General features: G+C 49.3%; 1 protein-coding gene across 2 annotated transcripts; it reads left to right on the top strand.

Annotated features, from left to right (window-relative positions):
- Nucleotides 1-1424: 1424 nt before the first annotated feature.
- Adamts15 (ADAM metallopeptidase with thrombospondin type 1 motif 15) lies at nucleotides 1425-25428 on the top strand. Of its 2 annotated transcripts, none has more exons than XM_041657402.1 (8): nucleotides 1425-2512; nucleotides 12184-12316; nucleotides 12780-12947; nucleotides 13190-13473; nucleotides 17777-17954; nucleotides 19111-19292; nucleotides 19390-19565; nucleotides 21726-25428. In XM_041657402.1, the coding sequence occupies exons 1-8, from the start codon at nucleotides 1556-1558 to the stop codon at nucleotides 22498-22500; spliced, it is 2853 nt and encodes a 950-aa protein (XP_041513336.1). In that variant the 5' UTR covers nucleotides 1425-1555; the 3' UTR covers nucleotides 22501-25428. The 2 variants fall into 2 exon arrangements, with proteins under 2 accessions (XP_041513336.1, XP_041513337.1); XM_041657403.1 differs by lacking the exon at nucleotides 1425-2512 and adding an exon at nucleotides 4458-5026.
- Nucleotides 25429-27123: the final 1695 nt, after the last annotated feature.

Genomic DNA, 27123 nt, shown 5'->3' with positions numbered 1-27123 from the left:
GTTCTTAACCACGGAGCCACCGCTCCTAGTCCAGATTCTGCAGATACATGAGAATCCTGAAGTCTAGTGCCACCCACAGGTCCCCAGGCTTATCTCCAAGGTGGATGGGAGCAGTTGTGCTTTCCCCAGCAGATCCATTCTCTCCCACCCCAGTGCCCTGCTCTCTACTTGGACTAGGATCAAATGACATGCAGAAGATGCCTGGTCTACTTTTCTGCCCACAGTCCCTTGGCTCTCCCTGGTAGAAGACAATCACTATTTGCTGGTCCATCTCCTTCAGGCACTAGGGTATTGCTAAATGTTTATTAAAGGCTAGTGTTAACAGTAACTCCATCGTGACCTATTTTGCGGGCCTAATGCTATGCCCTTGTAGGAGAAATGGAGACATTAAGTGGCAGGCTATTTGTATTCCCACCTTCTCCTAATGTCTTCCCTGGGTGCTCTGGGCTGTGCCGAAGGATTGAAGGTCTCAGTGGCTCAAGGCCAGAGACAACAATCAGATAATTAGTGATGAAGTTTTGAGAGTTTATCATTTTTGTTTTAAAATACAATTTATTTAATTGCAAGTTTACTTAATTTAATTTTAAACAATAGTTGCATTTAACAGCTGCCTGGCAGAATTCCTGAAAAATATGACTCCCTGTCTGGGCTCATAGAGTACAGCACTGACCCACAGGGGTCAGTGAGCCATGGTGACTCTGGATTCAAGAAGAGCTGGTTTTGTTCCCTGGAGGTTGCTCTCCCAACACTAAGACGTTTAAAGGGGACCTCCTTGGTTTGAGGTCTTTTAGAAGACTTGATGTTTAAGAAGCAGGGGTGGGGGCTGCTTTAATTGGAGAAAAGAGGTGGCCCTGGGAAAGTGGGTCAGTCCTGTCTTGGTTCCAGACTCCAGACCGCAACCGCCTTGAGTGGAAGGGTAAGACTTAAGGAGCTCACAGATGTTCATCCAGGCGGTTGTGATTGATGCATCTCGGTACTGGGGTCCTAGGGCAAAAGGCAAATAGACTCCAGCGTTGGTTTCTTAGGTCGGTCCACGCCTCCTGCCTCTGCATAACGCCACTCCCTCCAGCCAAGTGGCTCTTGTTCTGGAGGCGGGACGAGTTCTCCGGTGGCCCCTGGAGGCTCCAGGCTGCGAGCTCTGGGAGGCTGGGAGGGGAGTGAGGGGAGGGGCGCTGACTGGGCAGTCCAAAAGAGAAGGGGGCCTTTAATAGGCTCGCCCAGCGCCTGGTTTGCTGCACCGCGAGTGGCTGCGGTTAGCGAAGCAGCCCGCTACCTCGCGCCACTTCTCCACGACAAATTTTCGCCTATGCACTTGACAGCGATCGTACTTAGAGCTCCCAGAGCGCGTTTTGCTTAGGGAGGAACAGGTAGGAGGCGCGGGCTGCCCTGTGCACGCTTGCAGCTCTGGGAGGAGTCTCCACGACTTGGTTGGCTGTGCTTTCTGGTAGCTGCCCGTTGTCCCGGGCGTTGGTTTGTGGGCTACAAGGGGACAGTGCCTGCCGTGGGAGCCGGTCTAAGTCTCATCCCAGAGTGCGGCTGTTCGCAGCCCGGCGCCATGCTTCTGCTGGGCATCTCAATCCTGGCTCTCGCCTGGCGACCTGCTGGCAGCTCCGAGCCAGAGTGGGAGGTGGTCGTTCCAATCCGACGGGACCCGGACATCAATGGCCGCCACTACTACAGGAGGGGTACGGAGGACTCCGGGGATCAGGGTCTCATTTTTCAGATCACAGCTTTCCAGCAGGACTTTTACCTACACCTGACGCCGGATGCCCAGTTCCTGGCTCCCGCCTTCGCTACTGAGTATCTAGGTGTCCCCCTCCAAAGGCTCACTGGAAGCTCTCTAGACCTGCGACGGTGCTTCTATTCCGGGTACGTGAACGCGGAGCCAGACTCCTTTGCTGCTGTGAGCTTGTGTGGGGGTCTCCGCGGAGCCTTCGGCTACCGAGGCGCGGAGTACGTTATTAGCCCTCTGCCCAACGCCAGCGCGCCGGCGGCGCAGCGTCACAGCCAGGGCGCACACCTTCTCCAGCGCCGGGGTGCTCCGGTAGGGCCTTCCGGAGACCCCACCTCTCGCTGCGGGGTGGCCTCGGGCTGGAACCCCGCCATTCTGAGGGCCCTGGACCCTTACAAGCCACGGCGGACGGGCGTGGGGGAGAGTCACAGCCGGCTCAGGTCGGGGCGCGCCAAGCGTTTTGTGTCTATCCCACGGTACGTGGAGACACTGGTGGTGGCAGACGAGTCAATGGTCAAGTTTCACGGCGCGGACTTGGAACACTATCTGCTGACACTGCTGGCCACGGCGGCGCGACTCTACCGCCACCCCAGCATCCTCAACCCTATCAACATTGTTGTAGTCAAGGTGTTACTCCTAGGAGACCGTGACACCGGGCCCAAGGTCACAGGCAACGCAGCCCTGACTCTACGCAACTTCTGTGCCTGGCAGAAAAAACTGAACAAAGTGAGCGACAAGCACCCTGAGTACTGGGACACAGCCATCCTCTTTACCAGACAGGTGAGTTGATCTGTCACCTCTTAGGACTCAATCCCATTTTCTTAGGGGCATTGTGTTTAGCTCTCTAAAGCCCCCATACCTCAATACCTCAATACCTCCTTTAAATTGGTTTCTTCCGAATTCTAGCGTTGGAAGTTCTGATTAGAGTCCTCTCCTCAGCTCACCAAAGCTCCACCTCACGTGCTTCTGAGAGGTTGGAGGAGAGTCTCCTTCTTCCGAAGGTGTTGTCTGGATGCAGCCAATCAGTGCCTTCTGGACCAGGCGCTGAGGGGCTGGAACCCGGGAAGTTGCCGCCCCCGAGCTGCAGTTCCTCTTCATGGTCGATAGGAAGCGCTATGAGGATGGTGTTGTAGATGGTGGGAGTGGGAACCTCCGCCTCTCCTATGTGGGTGGCTAAGATTTTTTTGACATCTCCTAGCAGGCTTACTTTTGCTGGGTGTAGTACTGGAAGGTGATTCAAGGTCAGCGCCTGCTACATTTCTAGTGGGCAACATGTCATCCTTTCTCCGTCTTGGGTTTTGGATCCTGGATTGAGATGGAGAGGGACAGAATAGTTTGTGGGATGCTGTGAAAGGCCAGACTTATACGGCATCGACTCCATTGCTGCCTCTCCCTAAATCCTTCTCTGTTGGGCCTTGCCTAGTGGCTTCCATACTATTCTGAGCTTGCAATCTAGTAACCTGTTTGGAACTGGGACTGTTCATGTGGAGTTTCACTTAGAATTGAGCTGGGGAAACTGCCTTCCAATTTTCTCCGCTCCTTGTTAGTAGGCAATGATGACCTGTTTACCCAGTTGTATTCTAAGGGACAGAGCAGGCAAGACAGCTCATGTTCCAGTCCTAAGACCCTCTCTTGAGGGCAGGGCTCCCGCTCTGCCCTTGCCCTGCAAGGTGGTGTGTGTGAGTATAGTCGAGAGCGTTTGGACATTCCAGCTGCAGGGCTGGCAAGACACTAAGTTGGGACTAGAGAGATGAACCCAGGTGGGAGAATATAGCCCTGCCTTCCTCATGTCTTTACCTGACTTTCTGTCTCAAGAAGCTGTCAACTGGTGAACGTTTAGGGCCCTAAGTGTTGACTTAAAAGTTGGGCACTGTGAGGATCCGGAGTCCTGAAATTCTTCAGACACTGGAGGAAAGAGTCATCCAAGCGCCCCGCTTTCTTTGATTCCGGGGGCTGTGACTTGAATCCCTGCAGTGCTCTTGTTTTTTTCATTAATATAATCATGGAATTATGGTCACAGTTGAGAGTTCTTGGTTACCTCCATGCCGCTAACTCTCATTGTTACTGAATGGCCACTTAGAGCTGGTCTGGCGCCCACGAGCTGGAGCTGGAGTCTTCCACAGTAACCCATTTGGCACAGCTAATCCCTTCCTGCAATGGAACTTCCTCCTTTCCCAGCCTCTTCTCCTCCCACCACCTGGTTTCTCTTGGGAGGTCTTTGGCCTGAGCTTTGCTTCCTTGTGCTCATTCTTCCAACTGAGGCTCTGTTGAGCAGCCACAGCCCAGCCCGACAAGCCCTGCTTGAGTCATGGGGAAACTGCAGCAGAAGCCTCAACTTCTGCACCCAGACCAGCTCCGCAGTCAGATTTCTGGGAGAGAAAGCAAAGGCCAAGAACAGGATCTCTTAATGGGGAAAGCAGCTGTTGTTCCATCTGCTACCTGAGATGCCCCTGTGGAGGTCGCTTTCTGGCTCTAGAATCACAGACCTCAGTCCAGTTGTTCAGGCTGAGTTTTGGACCCGGCCCCTGAGAAGAAGATCCCCTGCTGGGAAAGTAGGCCATGCCATGGGAAGGAGATGGCCTTTTTGAAGAAGCAATCAAACAGCGTGGAGCATGACAGCTTCTGTTTCTCAGTGGTGTGCTAGACCCTCAGGGGGCCATGTCTTCTGTGTGTAATGGGTACAAGCTGCGTGACCACTTGGGGTCAGAAGCGGTGGTGTACAAGCTGTGACTGTTAGGAGCCGCTTTTCTCTTAGGCATGTAGAGGGCAAAGACAGAGAGAGCAGGGAGTCTGTGTTGGCAGGCCCGTCATCAAGGTACGTGTGTCATGCTTGTATGGACAGCTCCTCCCCCAACTCCTTGCCAGCACAGATTTTGGGGCCTGCTCCACTCTCAGAGTCTTAGGAACTTCTCATTCCTGAGGCACCCCCTACCCCCAGTCTCCCTGGGGAAGGTACAGTACTGGATGAGAACACGGGCAGACAGCTATTCTTTCTAGACCAAGACAAATGTGATCTCCAGGAACCTTAGCTGTCCGGAAGAGAGAATACATTGATCATACAACAAGTGTTTTGACAATTGGAAGAGTATCTGTAAAGATTCAGACTAAGTTCATGGACAAAGAGTGCACATCTGATTTTGCAAAGCAGCCAGCCTCCGGGCTCATAACAGCAGGGTGAGGTCAGCCCAGGGAAGGAGCGAGGAGCTGCCGGGATCCGAGCCAGAGTCATCCTCACTTATTTCTATGAGGAGCACAACATCTCTGGCTTCTCGCTGCACCGGCTGCAAGTGCCAGGTATTTACAGCTGTGACTCAGTGGACCCCGAGTTCTTCCTTGATTTTAGGTTCAGTGCCTCTGTTGCTTCAGTAACCCTTTGTGGTAACATGGCTTTTGTCCATCCGCTCATACATTCTCTTGGTACTTGGGCATCTATGACTTCTAGATACTATTCTGACTGGAGCTGTATGTAGGAATAAGGTAGGCCCAGCCCCCAGCCCCTCCCTCTCTCTCCCTCTCTCTCCCTTCCTCCCTCCCTCCCTCTCTCTCTCTCTCTCTCTCTCTCTCTGTGTGTGTGCGCATGTGTGCGTGTGCATGCAACATGCTTGCACGTGTGTGTTCTCTTCCCAGGAGTGGAGGATGCTCTCTAAGAGCCTGGGTGCAGAAAGGGCTTCTGGCCCCGAGGAGCACTAGAATAGGGAGAGAAGTCTGTTTCTGTGTTGTAAATGACCTTCACGCCTTCCACCATCTGCTTCACTATTTGTGACATTTCCTCTCTTGACATGACTTCATTTTCATTTTTATGACTTGTAGTTTATGTTTTCCTCCTGCTTTCACTCATTTTATTTTTCTTTGCTTAGAGTCATTTCATGGAATCCTCCATCCCTTCTTGAACCTTTTCTCCTTCCTCTTCTGGGGTTATCCAAGGGCACTCAACTGCCTTATTTTTTTTTTTTCATTCAGACTCTGAACTTTCCCCTCTCCCAACCACAAAATCTGGCACTGATTTTGTGTTTCCAGTCTAGAGCAGTACCATGGTGTGTGTGTGTGTGTGCGTGTGCGTGCACACGTGCATATGTGAGTGTAGGTGCCTATAGAGGTCAGATATGTGAGATATCCCCTAGAGCTGGAGTGGCAGGTGATTTGGAGCAGTTTGGCTTGGGGACTGGGGACTGAACTCAAGTCATCTGCGAAAGCAGTATGTGCTCTTAATGCTAAGTCATCTTCCCAGAGCCTGTGTGGGGCACCGGATGGGGTGTTTTCTACACGGTAGAAAGTGGCCTCTTTCAGGAAATAGAGCCTAAGGTTTTCTATAGAGCAAATGCATGCAGCGGGGCAGTGCCTTCAGAGTTCAGACGAAAAGCCGTGACTGGTAGATGATGGTGTGTGTGTTATATCCTCCTCCCAGCATGGCAAGAAGGAGTCTTTATTTCATTAGGCTGTGTTCTGAAGTCAGACTTTGAAAGATATTAGGAGAGAGGGGACATTTGACGATTGGTATTGTCATTTCTTGGTCACAATATGACAGTGCACTGCTGCTTTTGAAATGAGAAAAGGGAGGTGGGGAAAGAGAGGAACAGTGGAACGTAGTTGTTCCGTGTCTCATAGAGTGAGTACTCCTCTTGTTTTTATCCTACTCCAAATAAGTAAGCCTAATATTAGTGGCAGAAGATGGGGTGGTGGGGAATCCTTTTTCTTGGTGTGGCATCTTCCTATGTATCCAAGGCTAGTTTGAGTGCATGGGCTCATGGGATCCAACTGCCTCAGCTTTAGCCTGCCTTCTGTCCGTCTGTCCGTCCGTCCCTCCTTCCCTCTTTTCCTTCCTTCCTCCCTCCCTCCCTTCTTGTTCTCCCTCCCTTCTTTTATTTCCTTCCCTTGTAGGTCAGAAGAAGCTTTCGATCCCCTAAAACTGGATTTGTGGATGGTTGTGAGTCACCCGTGGGTGCTGGGAACTGAATCTAGGTCATCTGCAAGAGCAATAAGTAAGAGCAGTAACCACCAAGCCATCTCTCTAGTTCCGTGCCTTCTTTTCCACCACTGAGTTAGTTAACTAAGATCATTTCTCCTACCTTAGGGCTTGCTCTCTACCTTCCTTTGAACTTCACTGTGGTTGTGTCCTTCCCTCCACACCTCAGCACTCTTCCCACTGTGTCCTGATTCCTTGACTTGGACACATGGTACAGTGGAAAGAGTAACTGGCTTGGAGTCAGGCAGAGCTGAGTTTCAATCTCAGCACGTGAACTTCCTATCAACGGACTGTAAGTCAGCCATTTGAACGCCACTGTCCTCATCTTTGGAAGGCGTAGCATCATATTCAATGTGTGCGACTATTTTGAACATGAGCTGTCTTGTCATTTAACATAGGTGTCTAAAGGTGGCAGCCATCATTTCTGCTACTTTAGCAGTTGCTTTGACTGTGTTGCTTGCTCTTGGATGAGTACATACAGGTCCCTTGCCAAAATGTAAATTTGGGATAGCCTTGATTTAAAGCATTTTGTACCATTGCCCTTACAGGCATATCCTACTTGCCTGATTCATACTCTTGTGTATGTGTGGGGATTGTGGGTGCCAGCACTTGCCAATCCCTTTAAGACAGGCATCACCTCCTGTCTTGGTAGCCCCTGCACAGGCCCATCCATCTGATGGTTCATCAAGTACATGGAAGGAAGGTTCAGAGGAAAATGTGGGTTGCCTGAAGCTGTTGGGTGCTTGGGTACTTTGCCTCTGCCCGGGGACCATTAATTCAGCTTTTAGGCTGTCAGGCTGCAGTGTCGATTTCTTCTGGCATTTCTTCTTGGCACTCTGCCGCCAGGCTTTGCCCTAGAGAAAGGTGGGGCCCCATCGAGGAGCACGTTAATCCACCCTGGAGTCAGCAGACAGGGTGCACAGCCGGGCCAGGGTCAGTGTGTCAGTGCAGGTGTGCGGTGAGGAGCCAGCAGCTTGCTCAACCAGCATGGCCTCAGCAGATGCTGCTGTTAGCACTTGGTCTAGCCAGTCCCCTCTCCCTGGGGCTCTCCTCACCTAGGTCACCAGCACTGCCTTGACCTGGTGGTCTGGGGGTGGGGGGGTGATCACTTCCCATGTGAGTGTCTTCTACACCTTCATTCTTGGAGTAGACACACTTCAGAAGCAATAAGGCATTCTGTTAGAACTCATTCCCTACGTTTGAAGCTCTACTCTGCCTAAGCTGGGGCTCTCTGCAACCTTGGGATACTACATACTTTATGTGGGTCTCTTCTGTAAAACAGAACTTAGTATCTCTTTCAAAGGGGGATTCATTGAGTAATCCAGGTAAAATTCTTGCTGCAGTGTCTGGGACTCTGTAGCCACTCAATAACTGCTGGCTATCATCATATAGTTGACAAGTAGCCTCTCTTGAAGCACAGTTTCTAGAGAGGATCAGCCTTCCTGCAAGTGTTGGCTTCTCTTCTTCCTCAGTGAGGCAATTTCTGTCCACTATTCTAGTCTCTTGTGGTAATACCGTTTTCTATTTCTGGAAGGATTTAGATGATGGCGATACCACATTTTCTACTTTTGGAAGGATTTAGATGATGCGATACCACATTTGTTAATAGGAATAGCCCACCTTCCAGGCTTCACTGCCTATCTATTTTTCTTAGCTGCGTAAGCTCTGAATTGCTAGATTTTACTTCTTGAAAAGCCAACCTGTCATTAGAAATTGTAAACTAATGGGTTTTGTGATGGACAAAATGTATGGTGAGATTCATGCGGGAAAGCAGTCAGGGGTCCAGTTAATGCTTTCTGTTGGCGATCATGGTATCATTCCTAGCAGGATCCAATTCGGAGCACACTGTTGGTCTGAGTGTCAAAAGCTATGAAGTCAAGACCCCGAGCTTCACTTAACAGAACATGGCCTTGGGTGTGTAATCTCAGCTTGTCTGCAAAGTGAGAGGCTGGTTCTGAGGTTCTGTGATGGTTAGGGACACTGGAATGTGGTTCTGACAAGGAGCTCTGGCTCAGGTGTTGGTTACATAAGAAAAGATAGATATTTTTCCACTGCCAAATTGAAAAAAAAAATAAAACTAACGTGCTTGAATTTTGTGGCTGCCCTTCCCTTTTTCTCTGTGTTGTTGGGAAACAGTGTCTCAGTACCTGTGTGTGCAGCAGAGGAGGTGAGGAAGAGGAGCAAGGGAGGCAGCGAGACGGGGATTTTGGTTGCAGTTGTGCATGGTGAACGACATTGTTAAAGAGGTATCTGGTCACCACAAAGTGCAGCCTTATTTACATAAAGCTCCAAACTTAACTAGGAAAAGTTAGGAAAGAGGAGTCTAGGAGGATCAAGTTCTTGGCTAAGAAGATTCTTGGACCCTCTGGAGAAGCAGCTGTGATTGTAAGAGAAATGGCCAATTGCCAGAAATAATGAATCAGGTAGAGACTGGGCTGAAAGATGCCTGCATTTTCTGGGCAGAAAGAAACTGGGCAGTGTCTATATTTTAGAGACTGGTGCTTGAACCAAAGAGGTTAAAGCAATTCAAGTGGGTCTGAGTTCATTCACGAGGGGTGGAGACATCCCGTGCCATAAACGAGGTAAGCCTGGGCCCTGTGAGCGCCTGTGGGCGTTCTAAGCTCTAAATCCCAGAAGGGTCATTTGCTCCCTCGATTGGGTGAAGGGGGACAGAACTTCTGACCTTGGCAGCAGGTCTTTCCACCCTGAAGGTGCTGGTGATAGGGGGTCCTCTGTTCCCTGCAGCATCCTTCCCCGCAGGGACTGTGCTGGCTTTTCTTGTTCCCTTTGTTTAATCCATGGAGCTGAGGTTTCCTGATACAAAACCAGGTTGCTCCTGCTCAGGAAGGGCCTACAGTTGCTTATCTGAGGTAGGGAGGATCTGCTCTCTAGAGAGGCAATGTGCCTTGCTGCAGAGACCTTCCAGCTGTAGACGCTGCCTCAGGGAAGTCAGGATCCATGTCAGCTCTTCCTCTGGTTCCGTCACTTTGAAGGGGCAGTGTGGGAATAGGCAGGGGAAAGGAGCCTGTGTTTCTCTGAGTTACGCTGCTCAGCATGCATCAGTAGATTAGAGGCCCCTTACTGTTCTTTCTGTTCTAAAAGTAGGTCACGCTGTGTGTTCCTGTCATAACCAACAGGGCCAGAAGGGGCTGAGCACTTAGGACTGGAAAAGGGAGGAGAAGAGGCTTAAGTCGTTGGATGGTTCAAGTTCTAGTTGAGAACTGGCTCTTCCCCAGAGCCATCAGGAAAAGAGGCAGTTGGCCAAAGACACACAGCCACTTAGCAATGGGACCTAGATCTCTTGGTTCTTATCCCTGTGTGCCCACTCTCTTGCTTGAGGTCAGCCGAAGTGTGTGGGTGGCCTGGAAGCCACAGAATGTGCTTGCCCTAGAGACTGTAGGCTTCAGCCACAGGGCTGACATCTTCAGATCACCACCTCCAGCCACTGGGATCTGTGCGTTAGTGTCCATAGATATATGGCGCTTTGGCACAACCCTTTGTCTGAAGGGATTAAGTTATATATTAAGAAATAAAAGAATTATTATGTATTTCTTTCCTATCTTCCACATTCCTTCCTGTCCCAAGCTTGTCTGTGATCTTTGGAGAGGGGTTGATTCTTAGGTTTTTAGGGCTCTAGGGAGGAACTCTCTGGGAGACGAAGTCTTTGAAAAGGGAAGGGCGCCAGGAAAGGAAGGGAATTTGAGGTCTCTTATGAAGTTCCGGGAAGTGGTACATCATTCACATAGGCAGTAAAACGAAGGTAGAGCATGCACAGCACCCGTCACTGACTCTGGCACCTTGGGTTCAGGCTGGTCACCCTCATGGTTTTCTCTGGCCAGAAAATCTGTGAACTCATTAGGTGTGATTATCACCTGAGTGTGGGAAGCCAAGTTGACTGCTCGGCTGGTAAACTTCTGAGTGCTCTGGATTAATTTTTGCTGATTCTCTCTGTACTATGACCACTTTCCTCTCTTGCCTTCTGGCCCCACTAACCCTGTTGCTTCCCACCACCCCCAAGGTCAGCATATATATATATATGTATACATGCAGACACAGAGACAGACAGACAGACAGACAGAGACAGAGAGACAAAGACAGAGACGCACAAAGGGAGCAGAACTGAGCACTGCTCTGCATGTATGCTCTCCGTGACCTCCTGGTTTTCACAGGAGAGCAGGACAACTTATTCTCAAGTGTTGCTGAGCCACTGGCTGTGACATCCAAATCCCTAGCCATACAAATCCTTAGTTTGTGACTCTTCTGTGTTACTGGAGCCTCACCAAGCATCAGCTTCTTTGTCTGTGGGAGGGGATAACTGGTCTTCAATTCAGTGGACTGTAGTGAGGGTTAGATCAGGTCATACATGTGATATTCGTGCATTGTGTGGGCTCTTAGTGGATCATGGCCATGATTAGTTATGATCGTGGGCCTTAGTGTCTACCTTTTGTAAATAAATGTGATAATATGTCTGCCTCCTAAGACTATTGTGAGGACCAGATCTCCATAGGTTTTAAAGACAATGATATAAAGAAAAGTATGTTGGTGTGACTGATTTAGCATCCGCCTTCTGAGAGGAACCAGTTGTCCATGAAGGTTGGACAACTTCCCATTCCCAGCTTCTGGGTTCTCAGGGTTTCTAGATTCATCCATGGCCTATAATATTGAGCAAGGCTTTTGAGATTCCCATCCACGGAATCCCATTTTTTCTCTTTAACATCTCCTGGAGATACTTCCTAATACAGTGTGTGGCTGGGAGGCCTAGCTTCTGCAGCATCAGGCTTTTAGGACAAAAAAAAAAAAAAAAAAAAAAAAAAAGAGGGAGCCTCCCACTTAGGTGATGATCTCTATCTTTTATCCCTAGCAGCCCTTCAGCCTCTATTCCCCTTGAGCTTTGGTAGCTCATTAAACTGTGTGTAGACAGTGGCCCAGGTCCACTTCTCTCTGCTTCCTGTCAGTTCTAGGAAGCCAAGTCTCTGACTGGGGGAGATCCTTGGCTGGCCGGCCTGGGACTGAGAATCTGAACTTAATTCATAGTTGTCCAAAAGGCAGTCACCCAACAAAGACAGGGACGGCTCAGAGCTGCCAGTGGATGGGGAAACGTGGCTGCTTTCTACCCCCACATGGCTCAGGGAGCTGTGATCAGAACTCCACCCTACTGTGGGAGTCACTATTTTCCTGACCTTCTCTATATATAAAGCTGTGGCCCTTGTGGTCTAATTTCGTACCTCCTAATTTCCTCCCACAGTACTTTCCTGTGTGGGGTATGGTCTTCTCAGTGAGCCACAGAGCTTTCTACTTGGGGCCACTTCCTTCAGCCTAGGCTCATTCCATGAACAGCCCCGTGAGCCCTTAGCAAGCAAGATCTGGCTGAAAGACGCTGGGGCTGGATGGCAGCGGCAAGGCCTGTAGGAGGCCCTTTCTTTTCTTTGGGCCCCTTCTGTTACCATCTTTAACTTTAGCCTGGCTTTGCTTCTCCTCCACCTGGCAGGACCTATGCGGGGCTACCACTTGTGATACCTTGGGCATGGCTGATGTGGGGACCATGTGTGATCCCAAGAGAAGCTGCTCTGTCATCGAGGACGATGGGCTTCCCTCAGCCTTCACCACTGCCCATGAGCTGGGTAAGACTGAGGCAGAGGGAAGGTGCCTCTGGGCTTGATCTGGACTTGTGCTGGGTGTTTTGGTGGGAGAGGGAATGCTTATATTTGATTTCTCATATATTGGAGCTCTAGGAATCCTTTCTTGGGGCCAGCATCTGCCTTGACATTGGCTTTAATTTTTTTCTGATTGCTGTAGCCCCATTGACACTTGGATACTTTGGTGGGGAATACCTTAAGGACAAGGTAACACTGCTGTCCTTACCTGACTCACAACCTGATGGAGGAGATAAGAGATACAAGCTTGTGTCCTACAAGATACAAGTTAGTCTGTAAGACATCACAAAGAAGACAATGAATAGGTGACAGTAACCAACTTAAAAACCATCATAGGGTTTTCTTGCTTCTCTCATTTCCTCTTGTGCTCCTCCTACCTGTTCTCAAGCCTTTACTCTTGTCTCCTGAGTCCTCTTGTTTCATCCCACAGGCCATGTGTTCAACATGCCTCATGACAACGTGAAGGTGTGCGAGGAGGTGTTCGGGAAGCTCAGAGCCAACCACATGATGTCTCCAACGCTCATCCAAATCGATCGTGCCAATCCCTGGTCAGCCTGCAGTGCTGCTATCATCACTGACTTCCTGGACAGTGGGCATGGTAAGCCAGGAGACAGAAAGGAGGAGGGCTGAGCGGGAAATCCTTCACTGCTGTCCTTGGTGGCAGTGTTCTGCCAACTCTTCAGATGGTCTTTGTACCTGAAAGATGACAAAGAACTGGGCTCTGATTTGGGTCTGTTCTAGTTGTCCCTTACTTCACTTTCCCCCTTTTATGTAGATTCTAAGCCAGCCAGGCCTCACTTTCTCTGGCTTGTCCTAATAAATGTCCTTGAATCTATGCAGGTGACTGCCTCCTGGACCAGCCCAGCAAGCCCATCACCCTGCCTGAGGACCTGCCCGGCACAAGCTACAGTTTGAGCCAGCAGTGTGAGCTGGCCTTTGGGGTGGGCTCTAAACCCTGTCCATATATGCAGTACTGTACAAAGTTGTGGTGCACTGGCAAGGCCAAGGGGCAGATGGTGTGCCAGACCCGCCACTTCCCCTGGGCAGATGGCACCAGCTGCGGTGAGGGAAAGTTCTGCCTCAAGGGGGCCTGCGTGGAGCGACACAATCCAAATAAGTACCGGGTGAGCTCTTATGTGAGGGAATGCTTGAGAGAGGGATGGGCCTGGGTCTTCTATGGAAGGTGCTGGTCACACTATAACTATGCCATATTGCCTCCATTTCTGTCCGTGGTCTCTCTTTCATGTGGTATGTATGTGTGTGTGGGGGGGTTTATATGCATCTGTGTGCTTTTCCAAGTGCATTCGTTAGAGATTTATGTCAGGTAGATTTCCTCAATTGAATTTCCACTTTATTTTATTTTGTTTTGTTTGAGAAAGGGTTTCTCATTGAATCTAGAACTTTCTAGTGAGCCCATGGGTTACACCTAGCTCTGTTCTGTAACACTGAAGTCACAGGCACCCACTACACTCACCTTTTGTGTGGGTGCTGGAAGTCTGAACTTAGGTCCTAAACTGCATAACAAGCTCTTTATCCACTGAGCCACCTTCCAAGTCCCCTGTCCTTTTTGTTTTTGACACAAAGACCAGAGGAACACTATAGTAAGCCAAATCATGTCATAAGGCTTTGCATGCCCGAGATAAAGCCTTCGGTAGGACTGGGACTCTCAGCTCCAAGCCCTGGGCTTTCTTGCATAGGGAGATGCTCTGGGATAAGGCTGAAAGTCTTAACATGAGTCTAAGCTCACTCTGTCTTTCTTCCCTCATCAACCACTTCTGTATTCAGGGAAGTGGACCCCACAGATGAACCAGGTGTAGGAATGAAATAGGTGAACCTCTGAGTGTGCTTCAGTCACCTGACACACCCCGAGCTCAGCTACACTTGTGCCTTTTCTTTCTTTTTTTTCTTTTTTAGCTGAAATATAATTGAACAAAAATTTTCCCCGAGGTAAACAAGAATATCAATTAAGCTGGACCAATAGCACCAAAATATTCTCTGACTGTATAATCTTTAGGTCTCATGTTAGGAAAGCAAAGAAATCTGTACTTTCCCAGTCAGGAACAAGACGTCCATCCTTGACCCTGGAGATGACTGCCTCTCTCTTACCCTTGTTTGTAGCTGGGAGAAGACACAGTACAGTGCTTCAAAAAATTCAACATTACAAATAAGCATTTACCAAGACCCAATCCATCCATTGTCTGGAAATGGGTGTGGTACAGAATTATTTTCTTAGAATCCTTTTCTGTGACCTGAGAATATATATTTAACTAAGCCTTCAGCTACTTACTAGGCCAAATCCATTGAGTTCAAGGGTTTAGGAAACATTCGAGATAGAAAAAAAACACAACACAGGCTGTCAGAGAGACCATCGTATAGTGTGAGTTGTCATTGGAGTTCAAGACAGAGGCATGTGTTTTGTGTTGGAAAAGATGGGCAAGAGTACATTATAGGAGAACCGAGGGCGAGAAACTAAGAGCAATTGGACGCCCCTGAGGAAACTTTGAGGAGGAGGAAAGCTTGGGGGGGGGGGCAGCAGGATGTTGGTGGGTAGCAGGAGCAAGGCCAGACGTGGTCTGAGGGAAAGATGGCGGCAGCAGGCTTGTTTGCTATACATTTAGGTAGACAGTTTGGGAGGAAGGCTGTATTGACTTGATGGCCAAGCTGATGAGCTCAGACTGGAAGATTCTGAGGACAGGTGTGTCATGATCGGCTTCTTCTCTCGTGAAGAGGAATCCAGAGCATGTTGGATGCAGGCAACATTGCCAGGATACAGTCTTTCCACTATCGTCTCAGCTACTTTACTGAGTGGCCACTTCACCATCCCGTGAGCTGAAACCTGTCCCTTCATGGGGGACAGTACTTTGATCAGCCATTACCAATGACTTGTCCTATAAATGCCTGCAGCCTTGAGGGAGTCCTTCTGCTTTCCCGCTTATAGCAGCCATCTGACCACGGTGTCCCATCCTTGCATTTTTTTCCGTCTAGGATTTGAATTCCAGAAACTCTTCAGTCTGGACCTATAGTCACTCATACAGCGGCCTTTCTTTGTTTTCCTTCTCATGCCCCCCTTCTTCCCTGTGCTGCTGAGGGACTGCAACCCATTGCTAAAAATCTCTTTGATCCCCTTGCCCCATCTCTATGTGTCATGATTTCTTAGATTAGTCACCTCCTTGGTTCAGTCCTGTTCACTCTCCTCATGTGTGCCTGTGTTGATGAACATGGCTGGAGTAAAATTGACAATTGTGCTCCTTGGTCTCAGTTTAAATAAAAACCTTGGAAACTCAAACGGGCCAATAGTGCATGTGGAGGACCAAGGTCAACCTTGGGTCCATACCAGATAAGTTGTGTGCCTCTGAGCCGCGTCTCTAGCTCTGAACTACTTCTGTGTTTAAGTGAATCTTGGCAAGTCCGTGCGGACACCTGATAAACATTTTAAACATGGCAGCCATAAAACTGGGCTCCTCACCACATCCCCTAAACCTGCCTTGGCAACCGCACCTTCCACTTGTTTATGCCAAAACCCATTTGCTTATACACTTAACATCTGATAGCTCAGCAATTCCCATTGACCCTGCATTCATAATCGACCGAGAACCTCATTTCTCTCTACTTCCTTGCTGTCAAACCGTTCCAGGCCACATTCCCTCTTCCCTGGAATTTGGCAGTTTCTCCACATCTGCTCTCTGCATTTCTGATCTTACAGACTGTGACAAACAGAGCAGCCAGTGGGATTCCTTTTAAAACAGGAGTTAGGTTTTGCCGCTTTTCTGCTTGCACCCCACAGGACCTTCATACTTAGCCTGGAAGGAGACAGCGTAGTGTCTGCCTCTATTGCCCACTTCTAGTTTTCTGCTCACTCTGCTGGCCCTCCATGCACCCTTTCTTGGCCACATCTCTTACTCACCAGGCTTGGAATACTCTTCCTATAATACCCACCTGACTCATACCCATAATTCTTTGAGGCAGATGCATATCTGAGAACCCAGCAGCCTCTTACATGGAGCAGTCGACCTCACAAAGGCTCTTGTTAGCACTACTGCCTCCTCAGATACACAGAAACTCCAACTTGTTTTTATTGTCTGTCTTCCCCTCACTGGGTTGTTGCAGCTTTCAGGGCAGGGACTTGCTGCACCTAGTGCCACGTATATAGTAGGAAGTCAGCAAATATTTAGTGAACGAATGGATGAATGGCAGGTGCACAGTGAAAGTTTTTGTACAAATAGGTGGAAAAAATTCTCTCAAGTAGATTTTGTCTACAGTGCTGGACACTGTAGAGAAGCTGAGACACGAAGGCCTTGGTGTAGTATAGTTTTTTTAGATGGTCATTGCTGACTTTAGAGAGAGCATACTAGTGAGGGGCTACCCACATGTAGAAGGCTACCACATGCAGGCTTCAGAGAAGCTCAGATGACAGAAGGGTAGGCACAGAGATGACTCTCAGAACATGAAGGATGGACTGTTTGAACTTCATGTAAGCAGTTTCTGCGTAGGGCCATGTGGTTCAGCATCTATGGATGCTCTGTGAGTGACAGCTGTGCTCCCAACGCATGTGCTTCTCTATGCTCATCTGACATGTGTGCAGGGAGTGAGAAGCCTTTCTGCCATCATCCTACAAATAACACAATGAAGATTAGAAATCCTCTGTCCTCTTAAATGAACTAATGAGAACAACAAACTCACTGTAATTTATCCCAGAGCTGAACAGTGGCTTAGGGTTGCTTCATTCTCTCTAACCCATGTTGTCTCTGGGCACAAATGTTAGCATTGCTGGTACACGTGGTGCCTTGAACTTTCTCAAAGGCAGTCCTGACGGAGGTCAAAATCATTCTGGTTTGGTAGAAAGTCAGAATGGTAGACCATTTACACCTAAAAATGTTCCAACACCCGTGGCAACATTGTGTATTGACTTGGCTATTGGTTGCACCTGCCCAAGGTTTGGAGACTATAGACACACTAATGCAGGCAGGGAAGACTTTGAAATCCTTCGTGGAGGTAGACCAGGGGCTTTCATACATGCCACCCAATTTGAATCTTTCATGCAACCTCAGATTGGAATGTTTCTGGCCTCATTTCATGCAGGTGAAGTATGAAACCCAAGAAGGTTTGGCTACCAGCTAAGCCCACTCCTGTGGCGCTGGCCCATGCAGCTGTAACTCTGTCACTGGCTTCACAGCCTACGATGCCTCTTCCCAGAACTCGTTTCTAACTGGGAGCAGTTGGTGTTTGCTGATGAATCAGTTTAAGTGTTGGGTGGGTCTTGAACATACAGACTGTTAGCTTATCTTTTTTTGTAATCTCATGATACAAAGTGGACTTCATTCTAGTGAGGTGGGCTGGGAACTGATAGGTTTTACTGGGAGCTTCTGTGGGTGAGGGGCTGGGTGTGGCAACTGAGCCTGCTGGAGTTTAACCTGCTCTTCCACACAGGTGGACGGCTCTTGGGCCAAGTGGGAGCCGTATGGTCCCTGCTCTCGCACCTGCGGTGGGGGCGTGCAGCTGGCCCGGAGGCAGTGCAGCAACCCTACCCCTGCCAACGGGGGAAAGTACTGCGAGGGAGTGAGAGTGAAATACCGATCTTGCAACCTGGAGCCCTGCCCCAGCTCAGGTGAGACACAGGACAGCAGCAGCCTGGGCCTCTGGGCCCTGTGCCTGCAGGTGACTGTTGGTCACAAATCTTGCAATCAAGATCTCAGTTTCCAGGAAAGAGCCCACAATGAGTCCGGTGCAGACTCCCCTTGGCATCATTCCATTAGCTGTCCAACTCTGGCAAGGGTGTTTTCTTCTAGCTGCTTAGATGAAGGCTAACTGGCTCCAGGGATGGGCCTCTAGAAGTCTTCATACTTTATCACTCACTAGCCTATCTTGTAAGCAGGAATCCAGGGTCCATGAAGTCAGTGGGAAATATTTATTCTAATTTCCAGTGATGCTTCTATCTAAAGCTTAGTCTCTCTTCGAATTAGAAATTTAGCCCTTTTCTTTTTTTGAGACAGAGTCTTATTATATATCTCTGGCTTATTATACATAATAATTATATATATATCTTATTATATACCTCTGACTTATTATATATCACAAAGATCTGCCTAAAGAGATCTGAAATTAAAGGCACGCACCACCATGCCCAACTCAGTGCTTTTAAATTCACCTTTCCATCTAAAATTCGCTATTTTCTTCCCTTGGGCAGTAAGGGACAACAGCAGCATAAGTACCGGTGCCTTTGTCATTAGTTGGAACTCTGAATATTTTTACAGGGTACGTTAAGTGTGGAAGAATTCTCAAGACGCCATTATGTTCATCCTGACCTCAAAATCATAGCAGTTATTTGAGTCATCATTGAGCATTTTTTTTGAGCATTTTTTGGTGCATTACAAAGAGCACACATGCCAGAAGTATGTTTCAAAGTATATTGATAGTTTCTTATCAATAGAATTGGTAAATGATGTGATTTGTATAATGCATTTAACAAAGTAATGAGAAGAGATTTAATAGGCTGCTGAAGGGTTTCATCATCCAAAAAATATTTAGGACACCTGTTATAAAGGGAATTTGAGGCTAGATGCTGGAGAAGGTGGTCCATTGCTTATGGGATGTCTTACTGTGCACTGTGCCTTTTGATTCCAGGCTGCTTTACTATTTGGAGGTAGGGATGACTATCACATGGCAGAGGGATTTTATTTGGGCTCCTCTGGGAGGGATACCGTCTTCTGTACCTTCCTTGGCTCCTTCTTTTAGCTTCCTTTATGTGCTTTCTTCCTGTTCAGCCTCTGGCAAGAGCTTCCGGGAGGAGCAATGTGAAGCTTTCAATGGCTACAATCATAGCACCAACCGGCTCACCTTGGCTGTCGCATGGGTACCCAAGTACTCGGGCGTGTCACCACGTGACAAATGCAAGCTCATCTGCCGAGCCAATGGCACTGGCTACTTCTACGTGTTAGCGCCTAAGGTGAGTTTGCAGGGACAAGAGGCAGAGGCAGAGTCTGGTCTTTAGAGGAGCACCACACTGAGCTGGCCCTGTCTTTTTTTCTCTGGGGATGCTGCAGGTGGTGGACGGCACACTGTGTACTCCCGACTCCACCTCGGTCTGTGTCCAAGGCAAGTGCATCAAGGCTGGCTGCGACGGGAACCTGGGCTCCAAGAAGAAGTTTGACAAATGCGGGGTGTGTGGTGGAGACAACAAGAGCTGCAAGAGGGTCACGGGACTTTTCACCAAGCCCATGTAAGTTCTGAGTCCTGGAGGGTACCGGCAAGAGGAACGGAGCTGTGGCCGGGTGGGGTGGAATTACGTGTTGAAAGCTAGGGTTAGAGCAGAGCAAATGTTAGAATGGCTGTATTATTTCTCTTTTTGGGCTGATAATCCATCTATGTATCTGTCCGTGTGTCCATGTATCATTCAGCCAGCAAACACGGATGAATTCCAAGGTGAATGCATGAAGACACACCCCAACAGGAGTTGAGACTCAGGGAGATGGAAATGTTGTAAGGTTCCATATAGCATTCTAGAGCTGGATTGTGCTGGCTTGTTTTGTTTCAACTTGATTCAGGTTAGGGTTATCAAAGAGGAGGGAGCCTCAGCTGAGAAAATGCTCCCATAAGATCAGGCCGTAGGCAAGCCTCTATGACATTTTCTTAATGACTGATAGGGGTGAGCCCAGCCCATGTAGGTGGTGCCACACCTGGGCTGATGGGCCTGGTTTCTAAGACAGCAAGCCCAGCACGTCAGTAAGCAGCATTCTCCATGGCCTCTGCATCAGCTCCTGCCTCCAGGTTCCTGTCCCATTTGAGTTCCTGTCCTGAATTCCTTCAATGATGAACAGTGATGTGGAAGCCTAAGCCACCCCCCCCACCTCCTCTAACTGCTTTTGCTCAGGGTGTAATGGAAAAATTAAAAATGCAGCGGGTGGGGGAGGGAGTGGGCATGGCTTGTCTCTTAAAGAGACAGAACAATCATTACACAGGGTGCTTCACCACAGCAATAGTAACCCCAACCAAGACAAGGACAGAGGCGTTTTCAAATCTCAGTTCCTTGATTTCTGCCTGACCTCGGGCAAGTGATTTATTCTTCAGATTTCCCGAGACCTATTTGTAGATGAATTTCATATTCAGTCTCATGAGGACTAAGGAACTTAATTTTAAAAAGTTAGTGCAGTACCTGGTATATAATAAATGTTTATGGCATGTTCTCTAGGGAAAAGAGGTGGTGTGTGAGGGCCACCATGCTCTTGTGGACTTGGAGTCCTGGCCCAGGGGGTTGCATTGAGAAGAGAATGAGTGGAGCCTCTGTTTCCAGGGAAATGTGCCCCATAATTAGTTTCTTTTAGTTCAAACTCCAGTGTCTGCAGCTCAGCAGCTGGAGCTTTATGAGGTTGACCACACCCTCCTGTGGAAGTCCCAACCTATGTTCTTGGAGAAACAGGGTGAGCGGTGCCCTGGAGATCTCAGTTGGGAGCAGTATGTGTGGTTAGCCTAAAAGTTCATGGGTCCGAGTGCTGAAGATAGAAAGACCAGATGGCCCTCCTCGAGGTGGACTGTCCCCTGTGGACATGATATCCTCCATTGAGCCCCTAGGGGTGATGCACAGGGAAGCCCCCAGCTCTGTTTCTCAGAGCTCAGTTGTTGCTGATGCAGTTTCTGAAGCTGCTTTTCTGCAGGACATGCAGCAAGGTGTAGGAGGTGTAGGAGGAACTGGGTGGAGCCCGAGAAAGCATCTACCTTAACTCACCCTGTGTGGATGAGGACGCAGGAACCCAGATCAACTAACTGTCTTACTTAAAGGGAGTTAGTATCTGAATCAAGGCCCAATTCCTAACCCCTACTCCAAGGTCTTTACTCTGACTGCATCCAATAACCAACCTTGGACTTGAACACTGTACCCTAACACCCTCTCCGTTCTCCTCCAAGGAACCGATGCCTAGGGAGTCCTCTGTGTCAGGTGCTCTGCTCTGTGGTTGATGTTCTGTGGGCTTCTTTATCCTGGGACAGTTCTGTGGTATGTGTGGTTATGAGCTCTATTTTTCCACGGATGAGGAAGCAGTCTTAGAGATGCTGAGACATATCCAAGATCAACAGCAACACAAGGCCGAGTGGTTCTTTCTAAGCCTCAAACTTGTGTTTTTATTATACTTTGAATCCACCCAAAAGACAAGTTTACTGAAGGACAAAAAGGTTACTAGGTCTTATAGCCTGACATTCAGCTTAACCGAGTCCGGCTTTCAGCTTTCTAACTCCTTGAGCCCTGGATGGTGGTGGTTAAGCAGCCTTACCCTCTGCCACCATTTTTGTGATGTATTCCAAACCCACAATCGTTTATTACTTTGAAGGGGATAAAGGATATTAATTGGCTCAAGCATCTGTGTAATTTATAATCTCTTTACTCTAGGCATGGCTACAATTTTGTAGTGGCCATCCCTGCGGGTGCCTCCAGCATTGACATCCGCCAGCGTGGCTACAAGGGGCTCATTGGGGATGACAACTACCTGGCTCTGAAGAATAGCCAAGGCAAATACTTGCTCAATGGACACTTCGTGGTGTCTGCTGTAGAACGGGACCTGGCGGTAAAGGGCAGCCTGCTGCGGTACAGTGGCACTGGCACCGCGGTAGAGAGCCTCCAGGCTTCTCGACCCATCCTGGAGCCACTGACCGTGGAGGTCCTGTCCGTGGGGAAGATGACACCACCCCGGGTGCGCTACTCCTTCTATCTGCCCAAAGAACCTCGGGAGGACAAATCCCCTCGCCCCAAGGACCCTCGGAGTTCCCCAGTGCTGCGCAACAGTGTTCTCAGCCTTTCCAACCAAGTGGAGCAGCCAGACAACAGGCCTCCTGCACGCTGGGTGGCAGGCAGCTGGGGGCCTTGCTCCGTGAGCTGTGGCAGTGGCCTACAGAAGCGAGCAGTGGACTGTCGGGGCTCTCCGGGGCAGCGAGGAGCCTCTGCTTGCGACGCAGCCCATCGACCCGTGGAGAAACGAGCCTGTGGAGAACCCTGCCCAACCTGGGAACTCGGCAACTGGTCACCCTGTTCTAAGAGCTGTGGCCGCGGATTTAAGAGGCGTCCGCTCAAGTGCATGGGCCACGGAGGTAGGCTGCTGGCTCGGGATCAGTGTGACCTACGCCGTAAGCCCCAAGAATTGGACTTCTGTGTCTTGAGACCCTGCTGAGGGGGACTGTCCCTTCTACTCCTTAATTCTTCACCCGCTGTTGTGCTGGTGCTGCGGTCAGCTGGAGCAGAGGACGGTGGCCAGTGGCCTGTGTCACAGTGTCACTCACATCCAGAACGAGGACCATGGGTCTGGGCGAGAGGTTCCTTCTTCCTTGGACTGGGTAGGGGGAAGCTAACTAATGCATAGTCTACCTCATGCCCTGCTCCTCGGGGCCCAGTTGTGGCTCGGAGAGGCTTCGACAAATGGGTGCTGGGCAGAAGGTGCTGAAGCCCTGCTTCCGAGGAACCTGGAAGTTGGGTGCCTTCTAGGCAGAACTTCAGGGACCTTGCTACCCCCATCCCCAATGGAGGCCACAGGCTGCCGGAAGAGCCGTGGCCTGCAGTTTGGCACCCTCAGGTGATCCCAGGAGCTCTGAGCTATCCCTGGACATGGCAGGGGTCTCATGGTGCTTTCGGCCTTCTTTCTTTTTGACTGATGTGGACCTAGCAGCAAAATTTTTCAGGAGTTACTAGAAGCCAAAGGGACAATGAATGAGGTTGGGTTCATTTGGGTGCAACTTTCCTGTTTGGGAAAAGGTGGGTGTGTACAGGGAGTTCCATGTTTGTTCTTCTTCCTTTGTGACACTCCATGAAAGACTAGGACTGTGCAACCTGGATGACCAGGGCATTAGATCAGCAGGAGGTAGCACTGATGTGCCCCCTCATGCTTTGTGGGCAGCCAGAGAAACGGCAGGACCCTCTTCTTGGTCAAGAGAGCATGTATTGCAAACAGACGCTGCCACTTAAAAGGGGAAATGATTTGGTGGCTGAAGCCGGGAATACGAGAGCGCTAGAAGGTAATGCTCTCACTGGGGTGAGGATGGGTAGGTGCTGAGCTTTGGGATCTGGCTTTAGGGATGACATCACTCTGGGATGGGGAAAAGAAATTCTGTTGCCTTTGTCATCTTGAGAGGAATATACAAGTGAGGCCAATGACGAAGATGCTTCATGGCCCCAGGGAACTTCCACAGTGACCATAGCCCTGTACCCATTGAGAGGAGCAGGTGTGCTTGGGAGGCTGAGATGCTGGCAAGTGAGCCTTCTTCCCTGGCAGCTCCTGCTGTCTCCTGTGGGTATGCTACATTGCATTTCCAAGCCTTCACTTTTTCTTGTAGGTCAATGGGGCTCATTGTGTGCTACCTCAGATCATGCTCTGTAGGAGAGAAGTAACTCGATGCTTCTACCACACTCAGCTACCATCTTCATAGCTGGATCTTCCCATAGAGATGAGTATGCGCATGACTTCCCGGTTCCCACGTCCTGGCTATCTGCTGGGGCTCTGAATACGAAGACAAAGTGAGGTGGAGTGTCTTTTTCTTCAGGTTCCTTAGGATCAGTTTTTTTTTTTCTTGGAAACACTAAGAATCAAAGCCCTGACCCAGGGACACTGGAAGCCATCAGCAGAACTACTGGAGACCCATTTGTCATTCTTGTAGACATGTCAGGGAAATAGGAATCCAGGTGTTTCTTATAGCAGGGTACTTCTGGAAGATCTGGAAGCTCCAGTGTATATAGGGTACCTTCAAAGAATAGGCAGCATGTCTAGGACCTCAGTGGAGGATCTGATGGAGATAAGACCAAAACCCTTGTTTTAACTGCAGGGGAGGGGGGTCCCGTGTCAGTTCTTTGACATGTTCCTTAGTAGTCAAAATCTACATACTGGCCAGCGGCCAGTTTAGCCTCTAGGGCAGTGGTTCTCAACTTGCAGGTTGCAAACCCTTTGGGGATGGAGTGACCTTTTCACGGGGGACACATATTAATATCCTGCATAGCAGGTATTTGCATTACGATTCACAACACTAGCACAATTACAGCTGTGAAGTAACAATGGAAATAATTTTATGGTTGGGGGGGGTCACAACCTGAACTGTATTAAAGGGTCCCAGCCTTAGGAAGGTTGAGAACCACTGCTCTAGGGAGTTATTCTAACCCTGGTCAATCTCTAGGCTGGAGACCTTGGATAAAGCTCCTAGTGGGTGAAGAGCATGCAAGCCTCTGAGACTGGGCTACTGAAGGACAGCATGAGGGGAAGCAAGGAGTGCCTAAGAGCTGTAGTGACAAAAGGACCCCGGGGCCTGAGACTGGAGGGGAGCCTTGCTAGCTGGTGACAGCATAGTGCCCTGTGCTTGGAGCAGTCTATCCCGATGAGTAGAGGTGGTGCTGGATGTGCAGAAAGGGTTAGGGGTACGGGTGGGTGGGAAATGAGGTGCCCTCCTTGAGGTGACCGGCCTCCAATGGAGCAGAATTGCTGCCAGCTATGTTACAAGTTCTTCCAAGGAGGGAGGGCCACTCTTGTTATTGCGCATGCCAGGTGTCTATGCTCTTTTCCCTCACAAGAGTTTTTATTTTCGTTTTAAAATTTCTTCTTTTTAAAAGAAGTATGACGGAGACAACTTGGGAAGGTTGTCTTGCCTTTGAACATTTTCTGTCAACCCGTGCTGAGCAGAGATGAGGTCAAGGCATAGGTTTCTTGTGGAGGAATAAAAAGTCAAAATGATGTCCCATGCCTACAAGAGAAGAACATTCTGGGGGCTCCAGGAACTTCTTCCCTGGGATATGGACCAATAAGACTTTGGGTTCGGGATCCCCTACCCTCCTTTGCCTACTGTGTGCACTGATTGGAGGATTTAGACCCCAAACACCCTCTTATGGACCTCATCATGTTGGGGAGGGGTTGGAAGGAGTCCGGCTTGGAAGTCAGTCCTTGGAGACTCTAGGCACTGTTGTTGGGAGCGTCCCTCCCCTTTGCGCTTGTTTCTTTTGCATTTTGTGTACTGCAGAAGGATGAGAGGGTCTGGGGGACTAGCTGAGTGTGTATACTGTGTATACATGAGAGCTGGCTGCTGAGGGGACAGCAACCTACCCCTAATAAAGTTGGATGTATTTAAAACTTGCATCTAGTCTCTGTCACTGGAGCTCATCCATGGATACATTCTTCGGGCTATGGCGGGGTGATGGAGACAGCAGTGGCAGTAGCTGCCCCACACAACCCAGTAAAAAATCTCAGAGTAGCAGGAGGTGGAGCCCAGGCCAGAAAGCAAAGGGACCGTATCACAAGAGGCTGCAGTGTGAAGAAGAAACCCAACCATCTTAAAAAGCATCCAGAAAGTCTTATTTCCTATGTATAGAGAGGGAAGTGAAGATTGAACCATGCTTTATGATGCCTGGGGCTATAGCCTTTTGACTTCTAGGGACAGCAATGGTTGAGATGTTGGTGGCTATCTAATTTTAGTTTGGGATCAGAAATAGATGGCTTTGTCTTTTTGACTCTCTGGTTGAGCAAGACCGTGGGGAATAATTTCACCATTAGTTTGGCAGCCCCTTTAGGTTTTCTGGTGAGGACAGAGAGGTTTACACAGAGCTTCAGCAATTAGGGATTCTGGGAAAGGCCGGATGAATCTACAAGAATCTGTGAAGTACCAGAGGCCTGGAAAGGGCACTGAGGGGCTTGGGTCAATGCCTAAGCTTAACGGATCACTGTAACAACTTTGTAAAATTGCTCATAACATGTTTATCTTCTTGAGGGTAATTTTTGTTTGCTCTCTGGTTTCCATTGCAGCAATTGCTGGTAGGACTTATCTAAGGTAAAGGTCCTGAGGGCTGGTTTCAGGGAGAGGGCTCAGTAAATGGAGGAAACAGAAAGGGGCTGGGTTCCACTGGGCAACCAGGCCTGGAGCCTCAGAAGAACAGTCAAGGTAACACAGAGACCAGTACCCATGCAGGCTGCCTCCCGGAGCAGACAGACCTGCTTGTGCATGTGACTAAGCTTTCTAGAGAAGGAAATGGCACTTTCCTAACTTTTTTGACTTTTGATGAGGAGCAAGGACAGTTTGCTTTGTGATATATCTGTAGGAAGAAAATGTATCCTTGTCCCAGTAGGGAAAAAAAAAAAAGCCTAGGTAACTTTGCAAAATATTCTTGACTCCCTGAGCTGAGCTCTGCCTGCCTAGTGAGTCCTGGCAGGTCCCCAGCAGGCTGAGCTGGCAGAGCCAAGGGCAGCGTGTATGACCCTAGAGTCTTTCCATTGATCCTTGGCTTGTACCCAGCCCTCCCTGGGTGAGTCAGCCCTCAAGCTGCAACCCTGGCAACAAATCCCAGAAGAACGAGTCTCCCTTCGGGCCCTTCAGACGCCACCGTGTCACCTCCACACAGCCCCGAGAAGGTTGCCATGAAATGTTCACCCCTTTCAAGCAGGGGAGGCTGCTAAGCAGCACACTGCTGCAGAGAGGAAACCCATTTCTCATCCTTCTCCTTCCACCCCAGGCCCTGGAGGATTCGCCCCACCCAGTCTGCTCTTGGAGTTCCAGCGCCTTGTCTGGGCGATGATCAGTACTGCAAATCAAGTTCTAAGAATTGACAGGAATGTGGTTAAGGAGATAGGTGACATTCTAAAGGAAGAAATAGACCATTTGGAAGGGAAGGGCAAAGCAGAGGGAGATGGTGAGATAAAGACAGCTGGAAAAAAAATAACAACTGTATTTTGGGGAAAATGGAGAGAACACGGTCCTGGTAAATGGTTGGAGGCTGGTGAGACCAGAGTTGCATGTCAAATCCTGCTTTTGCTTCCTTGTCCCCTCCACAC

This window comes from Microtus oregoni, unplaced genomic scaffold (genome assembly GCF_018167655.1).
Source record: "Microtus oregoni isolate MIOR12 unplaced genomic scaffold, Mior012 000008F_ref0000371, whole genome shotgun sequence".
Taxonomy (NCBI): Eukaryota; Metazoa; Chordata; class Mammalia; order Rodentia; family Cricetidae; genus Microtus; species Microtus oregoni.
Note: the sequence above shows the minus strand (reverse complement) of the source record. Positions and strands in the feature narration are given on the sequence as shown.